The sequence below is a fragment of the Calypte anna genome, chromosome 1, assembly GCF_003957555.1.
Source record: "Calypte anna isolate BGI_N300 chromosome 1, bCalAnn1_v1.p, whole genome shotgun sequence".
NCBI classification, from domain to species: domain Eukaryota; kingdom Metazoa; phylum Chordata; class Aves; order Apodiformes; family Trochilidae; genus Calypte; species Calypte anna.
Genome location: NC_044244.1, coordinates 47,087,804 through 47,101,576, shown reverse-complemented (window position 1 = coordinate 47,101,576; position 13,773 = coordinate 47,087,804). Strand labels below are relative to the sequence as shown.

At 36.7% G+C, this 13,773-nt stretch overlaps 1 protein-coding gene across 8 annotated transcripts in view; it reads right to left on the bottom strand.

The window, feature by feature from the left end:
- The window catches only part of EPS8 (epidermal growth factor receptor pathway substrate 8), a 128,958-nt gene that overhangs the window by 36,116 nt on the left and 79,069 nt on the right, over positions 1–13,773 (bottom strand). For all 8 annotated transcript variants that reach the window (XM_030464595.1, XM_030464581.1, XM_030464574.1 and 5 more), the window contains 4 exons: positions 6,542–6,609; positions 4,497–4,658; positions 4,141–4,290; positions 1,828–1,910 (listed from right to left, as the gene is read on the bottom strand). In XM_030464595.1, the coding sequence (XP_030320455.1) occupies positions 1,828–1,910; positions 4,141–4,290; positions 4,497–4,658; positions 6,542–6,609 (463 nt within the window). The remainder of the gene's footprint in view (positions 1–1,827; positions 1,911–4,140; positions 4,291–4,496; positions 4,659–6,541; positions 6,610–13,773) is intronic.

Sequence of the window (13,773 nt, the reverse complement as noted above, 5' to 3'; positions counted from 1 at the left end):
TTTTAAATACCATAAAGGAAAAGAGCTTTTGAAGTCATTCTGCAACTTGACACCAACAGACAAAAGACCACAGCCACACTCCTGTCACGCACACATCCCATCCCTTCCCTATGTCCTGATTTAAAAGCAAGACCTTCATGTTCAATTCCTCTCTTTACATCCCCATCTCATTCATGGCATTTAACAACACCAGAAGATGTCAAGAGTTTTTTGTTCTTTGGACACCGAACAAAATACAATATTTTCCTCACCGTTCCCTTTTCCACCAGCCTCCCGTACACTCTTCTCCCCACATTCCACACTTCCACTTGTCAGCAGCCTTGCAGTGATTCAATAATGCAATGTCAGGGAGGAGGGTCTCTCCTCATGACCCAGTTCCAACATGTATATGATACAACAGTGAGTAACCAGCACTAAGCTGTCATGCACTCATGACCTCTTGGCCTCATACCCTCAGAGACTGATATCACAGATTATTTTTCCCACTGGATGCACTGACCTACATTCTTTTCCCAATTAAATCTCATTAGTTTCCCTGCACATCCAATGCATCTGAGTCTTTCTGGATTACTCTTTCTGCTTGGACTTGTTTATTACAGTTCCACAAACAGTAAGGTGTACTTATTTAATTTGAAACTCACAGGTAAACTCAGACACAGTCAATTTTTTTTGTTTTGTTTTTACAGGAATGTGCATTGCTCTAGGAAGACTTAATGAGTTGTACATTAGAATTTTACAGGTAACTAAGACTTTCATAAATTTCTTCATACAATGGTGACATGTTTAGTTAATGATTTTTGCCCAGCAAAGCCCTCTGTGTCTGAACCACAAAACTAAGTGTTGTTGAAAGATACTACCAGGATGTAGTTACATACTAACTTTTCGACAGACTGCTGCCATAACCATTCAGTATCTAATATATTTGTGCTCTTGTTGTTTTATACTTCTGTTGGCTACCTTTCATTTCTGTATAATCTTCTCAGAACTCAACAGACTCTTTCACATTTTCTCATTGGTAGCAAAACTTTTGCTACTAGAAAAACAAGGAGTCTTCAGATCATTAAACAGGCAGGTAGAAAATTATTCAGTCTTCAGTTGCTGTTTTATTTAGTATCTTCACATCCCAAACCCTTTTATCAGAATCTAATTTGTAGTTACAGGCCATATCTATCAATGCTTACAAACATCTAAATGACAAGTGTCATGACGATGGGACCAGACTCTTTTCAGACATGTCCACTGTCAGGGCAAGGGGCAATAATTACAAACTGGAACACAGGAGGTTCAACCAAAACAACCAAAACAACCAAAAAGTTACCTTTTGTTACTGTAAAGGTAACAGAGCACCAGAACAGGCTGCCAGAGAGGTTATGAAGTCTGTGTCTCTGGAAACATTCAAAACCTGCTTGGATGGCATCCTGTGCAAACCTACTCTAGGTCAATCTGCTCTAGAAAGGGGGTTGGAATAGATGATCTCCAGAGGTCCCTTTCCAACCCCTAACATTCTGTGATTCTGTGATTTAAGTTTTCAATTTAAACTCTGAACTACTTGACCGATATGCAGAACTGGGACATGAAATGCTATTCTCTGGTTTTCAGTACTGATGTCAGCTATTGCCTTCACCAAGGTGGAACTGGGAAAGGTAAAACTGACTCTATAAATTGTGAGAACATAAGATTAAAATTAAAGCGAGGATTCTGCATGTGGTTTTGGAAGTATATTATCAACTAGAAACAAAGAAAAAAAAAACAAGAGGCAGAATTTGAGAGCTTCTGAAAGCTGTTACATGATTTGATGTCCATATATACCGCCAATAAGATTTTTACCTCAGTGTTTCAAGCCTTTTCTTTTGTTTCCCACTCTTGCTGTCACTGATTGCACTTTCAATATCTTCATGAATAAAACTAGCCTAAAAAGACAGAAGCAGAAACCACCAGTTACCAGATGTATCTTCGCATGCATTTTTTCAGAGTATCTTAAGATGCCAGAATCCCTTATGAAGTCTTGCTTATTTAAAAAGTTCTGGGATAAATTATTTTATACGTAGACAGGACAAAGTAACACACAGTTCTATTTTCTGGGATTTGGTATTTTTTTCACCATTCCAGTCTCAAGCATTATCATCAGATAAGCATGTCATCTAGATACCAAATCTGTCTGAACAGTTGTAATTATCTCAAGTCAACCATTCTGGAACAAACTATTTCTGCCCTCCACATAAATAATTTGGTTTTTTTAAGCACGTTAGGGGAAAGACATATTAAAAAAAAAAATCTACTGTAGATAGCAGCAAAATTACTATAGAATTTATAGAAGCCTAAAGGATAATGATAGCCTGATTTAATAGTACATGAATTTTTCAGGACATTTCCTAATCTGTAAATTCCTGCCTGTTCATAACTGCAATCTGCCTCCACCAGTGGCCCACAAGTGAAATTTTGATGCATGTCTAAGGTATTATTTTAATAGGTCTTGCACTAAATAGGTCACGGCTTCTTGTAGGATTTAGAATGGTCTGTTACACGTCTCCAGCTGACAAATTAATTTCCTACACAGGTTGTCAAAGCACAAATCTGTCAGTAGCTCACTCTGCAAGGTCCACATCTTCTTAGTACCCTCATAAAGTATGAGGAATATGTAACTTCTGCTGTGACCAGAAGACTTTGTTTAATTTACAATCTAAGGGTATTAAAGGACTTCCCAGGCTATAATGAATTCCTGTATAGAACATAGACAAGGGATAAATTAAGGTTAAAGAATTATTGGAAAAAACTTAAGGGGATTTGAGGAACTTAAGTCCATAAGAATTCCATCAATCATAGTCTTGATATGTAACAATTCTTAATGTGGAAAATGCTGGATGTTCCAAATATTTTGACTAATTTTTAATAACAGAGGTTCCTGTGGTTTGTGCTCCTAATCACAATCAGGAAAAAGGCAAGAGAAAGAACTAGCCTTTCAGAAACAGTCAACTCTCATGGGTAAAAAACAAAATATAGAACATAGACGGAGACTCAAACAATACCCACAGAAGAAAAAGGGGATCCTGGACCTCCAAGTCATTCTTATATATGATGCATTTTCAATTGTACATAGAAGAACAACTTAAAAAGAAGAAAGTCTGAAGACAAGAGACCACCTCTACACTTTGGGAAGCTGGGTCCAACCAAATCTCAGCAAAGATCCCTGCATTATTTAACATAATGCCACCAGAAATTTTCTCAAAATCCCAGTTTCTATTGGAAAAGAAAAATCTTTGCATCTAATCACACAATTAGCCAGTCATCTTCACACCACTCTCACTCTACCAATTTCAAAACAGTTGGTACAATTTGCTTTAGGACAATTATTTTAACTATCATAAAAGAAATGAAAAATATACATCCAGTTATCAATGGGCATTTAAAGAAATTCCAGTTATATAGAGTAACTAACAGAAATAAAAAATTGTAATCCTGGAAACACAGAAGTATTGTAGAATACATTAAAAAAATGTATTCTTAAAAGAAATATTTTATTCAGGGATGAGCAATCTCTGTCTTTTTTTTTTTTTTTTTTTGCCTTCCTGCAAGTAATGTTTTTCTTTTCACTGCAGAAGATGAGAATGCAGAGAATATTTAATTGTTCGTTGACAAGAAAAAAAAAAAAAAAAAAAAAAAAAAAAAAAAAAAAAAAAAAAGCAGAAAAATGGGAAGGATTAAGTAAGACTTAAGGCTCAGACAAGTTCTTTGCAGATTGTAAGACAAATTTGAGATAACTCAAACTATTTCACATCACTTTCTTCAGAAGTGTGAACATAAACAACACATACTCCAGAGCTTTACTCACTTGTAAACCTAAATGAACAGCTACACAGCCCTTGAATCAATACTGGCAGTGATGACAAATTTGCACATGAACTAAAGACTCAGTTTATATACAGCACTACTCTCTTGCAAGACATACTATGCTACATTCACTAACATACTGCATAACTAGTGTTGATAATAAATGCATGAAACCTAAAGACTATTTATAAGAATAAAGGTACAAAATTATTTTCTCTGAATCAGCCCATTTGATTTTATCCACTGAACTTGTCGATTCAGAAAATTTTCTCTATTCAAGGAAATCATAGCAGAGCTCCATTACTACCTTACCTTAATCTCATCACATTGGAAAAGATGCAGATCAGGCTTGTTTTGGGTTGGTTCTTTACATACTAATGCAAGAATTGAATTATAATTGCATGCATTCATCACAGCTTGGCAATGCTGAATCGTGCTTAAAGGAAAATTCTCCAGTTCATTCTGCCGGAAAAAGGGGAAAAAAAAAAAACCAAATAAAACATCACCTTACTATACAGTGTCCTGATCTTGAAAAAGCTGCACAAGTAAAAAAGAAGTGATAAGCTAATTTAAATACAAAATCTCATATACATCTTTTTTCTGCCCATTCCCTTTTCCCCCTCTCTCTCTCTCTCTCTGAAAACGAGACTGCCACTCACAGATCTTACCTTTGATTCCAAGTCCACCAAACTGACAGCTTTGTCATCTACTTGAAGAATCATATCTTGAGTCCACACTTTGCCTTTGGCATCCAGCAATTTCAGCTTCCTTATGCCATCATCTACTGTAATCATTGCCTCTTTTCGGTCCAGAACAAAGGTGGTCAAGTGCTAGTGAATGGGGTAAACATTTAAAAAAAAAAAATTAATTAATTTTCCCTATTGGAAGAGCAGTGTCAATATTCAAATTGCCAGGATTCATTCATTCAATTATTAATGAATGCAAGTGCCCTTACATATGACAGATCCTACCAATAAGCCATAAGGGAATTTGTTTAGTCTATAATGGTATTTAAAGTCAACTGATTTTTGTAACTCTCTGTTTCTCATCTTCTGTCATTTCCTCTCTAATGTAAGTAGTTAGGCTTGAAGGGATATGCTGAAATCTTTCAGGTACCACAGCTAGAATTAAACCTCAAGTATTTAATTAGCTTGCTTGGAGTGAAAACCTGTCTCTCTTGGCAAGTCTGAATCCAGGAAGCGTCAGCAGAAGCTTCCCACAAACACCCTGCCAACATATCTCCATCACCACCCTGACCTGGAGTGTCCTCCTCTCTACCAGAGCTGCCAGCTAACACATTAATGCAACCATGATGAGTTTGCATCTGACTGGGATACCTTATGGACAGGTTAGTTGCTTCTTTTATGCAGGTCACAATAGAAATGTAGTATACTAAATAAATCATCTTAGATTATTTTTCATATTCAATTAATGGTCTAGAAATTAAATACCATCTCACTGAAATTATCTCAGCTAGTTTCCCTCTCATGGTTTGATGTTTTCTCCTTCAACATGCCAACCATGCAAGACCACACATAAAATTATTTCATTTTATCGAGGCATAATAAATCCAGCTCCTCATTCTTATTTGAAGACCTAGTTACACTCACTCAAGATGAAACAATTTTGAAACAATATATGCTTGTACATCTATCTTCTAAATAACTTTTAAAAACCAAGAGAAGGAATCAAATGTACTTTATAATTATTATATGATAAAAGCACCTGGTTATGATACACAAGAGAGTAAATACAAACTGCAAATAATCAAAGTATTTAAAAGAAGATGAAACAAACTCTCTACTGCCTGCTCACACAGGAATGCTTAGACAAGTACTAATTAATACAGACAATTATAAGCATCACAAGTATTCATTTACAAGTTGATCAGAGGATAGAAGCACTTCAGACTAGGAGTATTCTGCACATGATCTTACAATTTACAGCTACTTTAAAGCCCAGCACAAAGGAGGTGAGAATATATGGTATTTGCAAGACTTAACCCACAATGGTGGGAGAAAGTTTGTGACAAAGTAACACTACAGAACGAGGCATTGCATGCAAAAGGGCTTAACAGGCTACATATAGGCACTCAGGGTTACTTTGCTGAATATTTTAAATATATCTACTCCTGGACAAAATATGGCAGCATCATGCAGCAGTTCTGCAGAGTGGCTCAAGACAGGAAATAATATACTTTGCACTTCACAATGGGGAAGAATCTCTGTAAGCAGAATATATTTAATTACTACATAGTAGGCTAACTGGGGCTTTTAGGGGTTAATGTTCACAGCTCTTTCTGAACATTACTGTCTCTGTTGATAGCAACTGGTTGAAGTATTATTTTAAATATTATCCATGTGCCTCACCAACAGCACAGGGTTTTTCAGCTCTGTCTCATCCACGCAAAAAGGCAAGTTCAGAGACAGGGCAGCATAACACATGGAATTGATACCCCACTGAGAAGTCCTGTCCATTTGCCAAACTATACACAACTTTGCTTACATTCTACTACATCAAAATTTCAGCTCATTATGGCAAAGTAATAGAATCCGAGATATTTCAGCGTAATCTATTCTGAAGTGACCTCAGGCTGGCATGGTATTTTAGAAGATGTATATGCCTTCAAGCATATGTATCCTCAAAAGTCACGCAGGCAAAAATAATTGCATGTAACAGAAAGCTATAATTGGTATATCACTCCTTGTCTCACCTCTACGTGATACTGCGAAGTTTCAGATATACTGCTGGCACTGTCTCGTGCATAATTCTTTCTTTGTTCTAGAAATGGGAGGAAAAAAAAAAAATTATTCATTCAACTTCTTATCGTGCTGTTATGAATACTTCTCAGAGACACTTAAGCCTATTTGTATACACGAAAGCAGAAGATGAGCTGCTGATAATTTCTGTATTTTGACAGGAAAAACCTTCACCCCATGAGTTCCAGCACAAGGACCATACTTACGTCAATGATGTTAAGAGAGAGGCAGTGGGTGCAAACAAAAGCCAGTTATCTCATCATAGTGAGTCAGGACACCAGAAGGGAGCAGTGTTCTGACTGGAAATACTTCCTTGGGAAGCCTGACTATTAAAATCACCTTGGTAGCAATAGATCAACCAGCATCAGGCTTACTAAATTTGTATGGATGCATTTGAAAGCACAAGTATTTTCTTATATACAGGTTAAATTCAAAACAAAACCACACACAAAGCACACCTGACTCAACCTTTATTTCCTCCTAAAGTCTTCAGTTTGATGAATCACTAATGTGGAAATATGAACAGAAAGGTGTAAAAAAACCCAAACAAACCACATCAAAAATCACTAAGCAGAAATATTTTTCATCTGAGCAAAACCCAATGCTGCAAAATCAGAAACACTGTTTGACTTTTACTCCATACAGTAGATGAATAATATCAAACCAGGAGAGGAGGGAAGGGAAAATGCAATGTGAAGACAGGATACAAACCCACACCACAGAATAATTAACTGAGATGAATACTGAAGAAAAAATTTTAAATTGAGTGGGAAAAAATTGAATGTGTATCATGGAGGGGTTTTCTCCTTTTTTTTTTTTTGCCATATTCATGTAAGTGCCCTCTCTAGAACACCAGGAGCTTTTTTCCGGGATAAAAGTCACTAGGAGACCTGGGCAAGAGTAATTCAAGAGGACCCTACAAGCAGGTAATCCTTGTCTCTCCATTTCATTAAGTAATTTGATTTCAGATTTTTAAGTAAAACAGGAGGTTTTAATTTTGTTCAGAAGGAAGCACCCGATGTATGTAGAAAACACATCAATTTTATTATACTCTGAGTACTTGAGGAGAAAATAAGTGTGTGATTCTGTTGACAGGAAATATAAGTCACTTTTTGCAGAATTAAAAAGTGGTGACTACTACCATAAACATAGGGAGATCTGCAGTAGACACCACAGGTGTCTACCTGTTAAAGGCTCTTCTGTGACCAAGGTTCCTTCTGACAGGAATTTCAGGTGCTGACAGACACAGGAGTGCCCTCCTTTTTATGTGCCACTTGTAGAAGTATTTGTCACCTTTTATAAGTCTGCCCCTTTATATCACCAGTTCCCAGTGACTTTCATGACAGATCATGTGGCTTTTGAAATCCCTCCTTGGCCTGAAACCCCCTCCCATGATAAGAAACATTGCTCATGCAACAGAGCCATCCTGCTACTGTAGAGCAGCTACTCAGATGGCTTTAGCAAGAGAAGTGTGCAGTGCAATCAGCCAAAATCAAGAACACCATGGATTATCAGAATTTTCAAATAGGTGTGTGAATACTCTAAAACACATGTCTTAAATCAATCATCCGTTATTTGGAAATCCCAGAGCAGAGGAACTCCACTGATTCCAACTTTAACCACTATTTCTGCTTTTGCAGCATGTTACTTGAAGTATCTCTTGGTTGATTTTCTTTTTAACCATGATAGACAGACACACACATGCACACCCCAACAAAACATTCAGTAAAGAGGTACTGTTTGACTTGCTACCTTTCTTTTTTTGTTTGGATGATGATCTGAAGAAGTAAAGTCCATCTGTTCCTAACAAAACAAGGGAATTAAAAAAATAGTATCTAGTTTAATCCCACAGAATTATTTGCATCTCCAAGGGGATCAGCTGACAGTCTTCTATTATGGACTGTAAATGACCGATGCTGTCCAGTAAGAAGGAATAATGTGTTTTTTTTTAAAAAAAAAAAGCAACTCGTAATTAAAATGCATCAAATATTCAGCCTTAACTGTCATCACCTTATTCTAAGTGAACAGAAGTATTGTTTTTTTAATGATATCAGATTAAACCAGGGTAAGAGATTTTCATCCACTGTAAGGTTTATCTTGCAAACAGTCACAGTTAAGAATTGTTTTAAATAAACAAAGAATATGCAGAAAACCCAAGAGAATTAAGAAGAGAGTAACTTTTGTGAGAGATTCCTTGCTCTGCTTCACATACATTTTGTTCTGTGTTAAGACAGGATATCCAAAACCATTCCTAGAACTGATTAACACATCCTCTTCTACAGAGCACCTCTAACACTCACAATAGATGTGATGGCAAGGCTGTCAACACATTATGCCATGGTGAGAACAATAGTGTTTACACAAGAAATAGAGCTTTCTGAATGCTAGTAAAATTTGTGGTTGCCTAGACTTGAAAGCCAAGAAAAGTCCCTCAAATTCTCTGCTCTTAATTGCAGAATAGTACCAAGAACTCCAGTAATATTTTGTATTAGCAAAGATCAATCTGTGGTTTTGTTGCTAAACAAGAAGTATGGTTATCACAGCAACTGACACTCCATATACTGAGTTCAGCAACAATTCCTATTTATGTATTTATTTCTGTAATGAAGATAGAATGATTATTCAAACCCAAGTTGTAGAGCAGAGTAGAGCAGAATAGAATATTTCAGTTGGAAGGGACATAAAACAATCATCTAGCCCAACTGCCTGACCACTTCACCTCTTACTAAAATCTAAAGCCTACTGTTAAGGGCATTGTCCAAATGACTCTTGGGCACAGAAAGGCATGTGGCATCAACCAGCACTTTTTATTATCTTACACGCCCGTTTAGCCCGTTTGTCAAGCCCTGACATTAAAAAAAAAAAAAAAAAAAAGTTTTGTATCCTCCTTTTCACTTTCTTAATCCTGTCAATCAATCTCAGCCTCTCATGAGTCCCTTCATCCATGAAGAGAGTTATTGAAGCTAAAGCAAAATTCTGCAACAGAGACATCCAGGTAGGATGAGTAAAACTACCAAAGGATGAAGAAAACTATCAAAACTATTAAGGATTTTTTTCTCTTTTCTCTACTTATTGCAGCCCTTACATCCAACTTGTAAAATAAGTACAGACACAACACTGCAGTTAGCTCAGCCCTTGGTGATATGCTGCACACAATTTACCCAAAGTATTTTCCCTCTGATAAAGGAAAAAAATAGAACTAAAAAAGGATCATGGCAGGTGACACTTCAGTTAAATTTTTAATTACAATTTATAGAAAACACAGCACAGAAGAATCTGAGCAAAATAAAATCTCTCACAAGGCAAGGGCAATAAACTTGGAAACAACAAAACATTTCACTCATGGGCCCTGACTATAAGACCTATTAGCTACTAAACCTTTCAAAGGAACATAAAAATTGATCCACAGAAATTACTCTTCCTGCTGCAGTTTTTGTCTCTGTGAACTTATTGAATTTGCCAGTCATCAGGAATGGACCATGTTTCTGATTTCAAAGATCATACCCATTTTGGAAGCAGCCAAAACAGAACAAAAAATGACCTCTTGACCAAAGACTTTTAGCCAAGCCAAGAATACACTGAACAGTACATGATAGAGATGAACAGGACTTGACATTGCTCATTCTCTTCCTTGTCCATCCCACAGTAAAAACTCACTACTCCCCCCCAGTTATCTCTATGAAAGACCATTTCATACTTTGAAGAGGTAACCAGTCCACATTTTTAGGGAAGAACACCAGTGCGGCTCAACATCTCTTGAGGCAGAGCTATGAACAGAAACTGAAATAGCTGGAGTCCTGTGTCACCCATTTTCCAACTGGAAGAGGGTGCAGCAATATGGAAAATTAGAAATTTGCTTAATAAACTCTGCCACAGCCTGGCTCTATGCCACTGTCCAGAAAACCGCATTGAGATATGTCTCACAGCAATAAAAATCTAATTGTTTATCTAGGTAGGGAAAATTCTTTTCAAAAGCAAAATATCTAAGTCTGGGTTGTAGGAGATGACCTGAAGCATGGGTGGTGATGGTTAAAATAGGGCTATGATACCTTTAGGCACAACAGATTTTCAGTTCCTAAAAGACTCAATTAGAAATGAGTAATCCTAATGCCTGGACTTCCACTGATGTCTTACAAATTATTGCATAGGCCAGATGTAATCAATGTTATCAGTGACATGGTTAAGATAGTGCAAAGAAGGATAACGGTGGGTCGCACCTTCCCCTGACACTTCCAAATTGGACGATGTTGGAACAGTGCACTAAGAGACAAAGCTCTGACATCTGATGGCAATCCATGTGGACATGGATTAAGAATCTCCCTCATAAGCTGTCCAAAGATTCCTGGAGTGATGGTATAAATTAATGCCACACACATCATCAAGCAGAAAATCCCAGTACTTAGATTATTACTGGACATTTATGGTTCACATTGGATTGATTGCTGTCAGCCCTTAGAGAACGTATTGCAGCAGCCAGAGAAACTCAACCTGAGACCAAGTGCAAAGGGCAGGAGATATGACCTACACATCTGGGGAGCATGGTCAAAACAAGTTCAAAACAAAGGTCATTAAGACAGGAGCAAACACTATCACTTTCAGAGATTTGTGCCACAAGCTTCTCCCCGATGGCTGAATGGAACTAGCTGTCAGAGAAAGCATATTATTTAGAAGTCAATTGTCAGGTTAATTCATTTGGGTATCAAATAAAACAAGCACGTTACATGGATGGCTTATTTTAATGCACTCATTTACCAACTCTATGACCTGCTTGTGATTTCCTTGAATTTATTACACTACACTTCTTGCTTGGAATGAGGCATTCGAGCAATGCAAAAACACACATGCAATTTCACTGCCAGCACCTAATCACGGCCACGAGAGTATAAGCACAATGTATAAAACACCTTGTTTTATTCTGATGCAGCGTGAAGGCAATTTTTTCATTTTCATGTAAAATAATAATCTAACTAGTTTGGAGCAAACAACAAACTCAATGCTACTCCCAAGGAATGGAGCTGCTCCACACTGTGTCACTCTCTGGCAAACCCCCAGCACAGCCCTGGTTGTTGGCACCGACTGATGCTGAGCGTCTCCCCACAAGCAGAGCTGCAGAAGGCAGATGGAGAAGGCAATGCTAGAACAACAGATAGCAGTTCAAGCCAAAACCCATTTCAGATGGAAGGACTGGGAAGTAAACGATGAAATAAATCCCAGAAGAATGTGTAGAGGACTTCTTCTCTCACAGTTCAGTGGGAGATTTAGCACGCAAATAGAAAACAGTTCATTTCAGGAAGGAAATGAGTGAAAACAAAAGGATTATTTGACACAGGAAAAAGGGCAATTGCAAGGAAGTTTTTGCTATCAGATAAACACTCCAGAGATAGTGATGGCTCCGGTCTGGTTTTTAACTGATCTGTCTGTGACAGTAATAAAACTCTGACCTCTTTTCCCACTGGCACTGTGGCCAATCGTCTGCCTGATGACTGAAGGACTGAACAATCATCAACCACCTCAGCAATGGAACTCAAAAGATAAATTTCATGCCATCCCATTTATGTAGAAATTGCAATAATGTGTGTTTATGTGTATATATATTCACATACTATATAAAGGCATATATACTTATGTCTATTATTAATATTACTGCTGTTATTATTATTATTATTGTTATTGTTATTTTACTCTTTTTGTAAAATAAAAAATAATCTAAGTCAAAATGAAATAGTGAATTAGAAGCCTGGGTCCCAAATTCACTTTCTGATACCTTTGAATAGGTGCTGTTGTCCAAATAAAAACTCAAAAAAGCCTTGACTCAAAAGCCTTCCAAGAAAAGCAAGCTTGTCATGGACAAAATTTGCTGTGAACATTACAATAGCACATTTTATCAAAACAAAAAAACTGGGTCCATTTTACTTTTAAAGTTAAATTATATATTTTTTCCAATGCATTATAAACTTATTCGATTAAACATACAAGCTTTATATAATTACATAAATAAAATATGCCCAATTTACTACACATGTGCATAACAAAAAATATTAAAAAAAGCCACAAACACTTCCAACCTGCTTTGTAGCTTTCACTCTCATGGATCTTGAATGAGGTACTCAAGTTACATATTAATTATACCTCAGTTATAAATAATATACTTTATCATAAGCACTTTAACATATTTTAACAATTACAGTCACACTCAGCTGGTTTCCCCCACCTTTGAACAGCATGCACAAAAATCCCTAACATCAAAAAGAAAGACATGTGGGATGCAGCAGAACAGTAAGCTGGTTGCTGAAATAAAAATACAATTTAAAAATTGCTGTGAATTTGAGAAAGGTTTTGGGTACTCTCTTTGTTTTTTCCTTTTCATATATGTGATGATACTGACAGCCTAGTTCTTTATGCATAGAAACCAGAGCAGAAGCAGTAAAACATGCAAACCCCTCTGTAAAAGCTGTGCCAATATATCTTTACTCAGAGCTCCAGGATAATTAGGTCTTCGGCTTCATTCAGTTTCTGGCAACTGCAACTACATTTTTGTGATATATGGCAATGGAAGGGAACCAAAACCAACAATTGGATTTACAGGAGAGAAGACACAGCAGTTATATGGTAAGCATTTTCAAATAGTACCTTAATTAAAATAAGTATTTTAGAAGTAAGAGGCCGTTTAACCATTATATACCTCAAATTCACTCACTTGTCCCCATCTTCCACTGACATACGACTATTCCATGACATGTTTGAGGTGAAAAAGCTCAAAGAAGGATTATTTTAAAAGCTCAAAAATATTAAAGGACATGGTTAAGACATTCACTGATGCTGCTACACTGTTCAAAACATGCTCTCTTGAAAAATTATGATGAGGATACAAAAGGAAAAGCAAAAGCACAGCACTCTTTTAGTGTTTCATAAAGAAACAGTCTGCTAAGAGTTTTTCATAATGTGTCTTGCTGGTTTTTGTTACCACCAACTATTTCTGTCAACATGTACAATCAGTTTGTCAAATGAACCCATTGAACCCATACAGGATGTAGAAATCGCTGTTTAAAACCGTCCCTTTAGCATTTTCATCAATTGCAGTTCCTGTCTTTAATATTATGTCAAGTGACTGGTTTTGTAGCATGCCACTAAAAAACAAATTTTATACTTAGAATGATTCGCATGCAGAATAACTGTTAAATGGCAA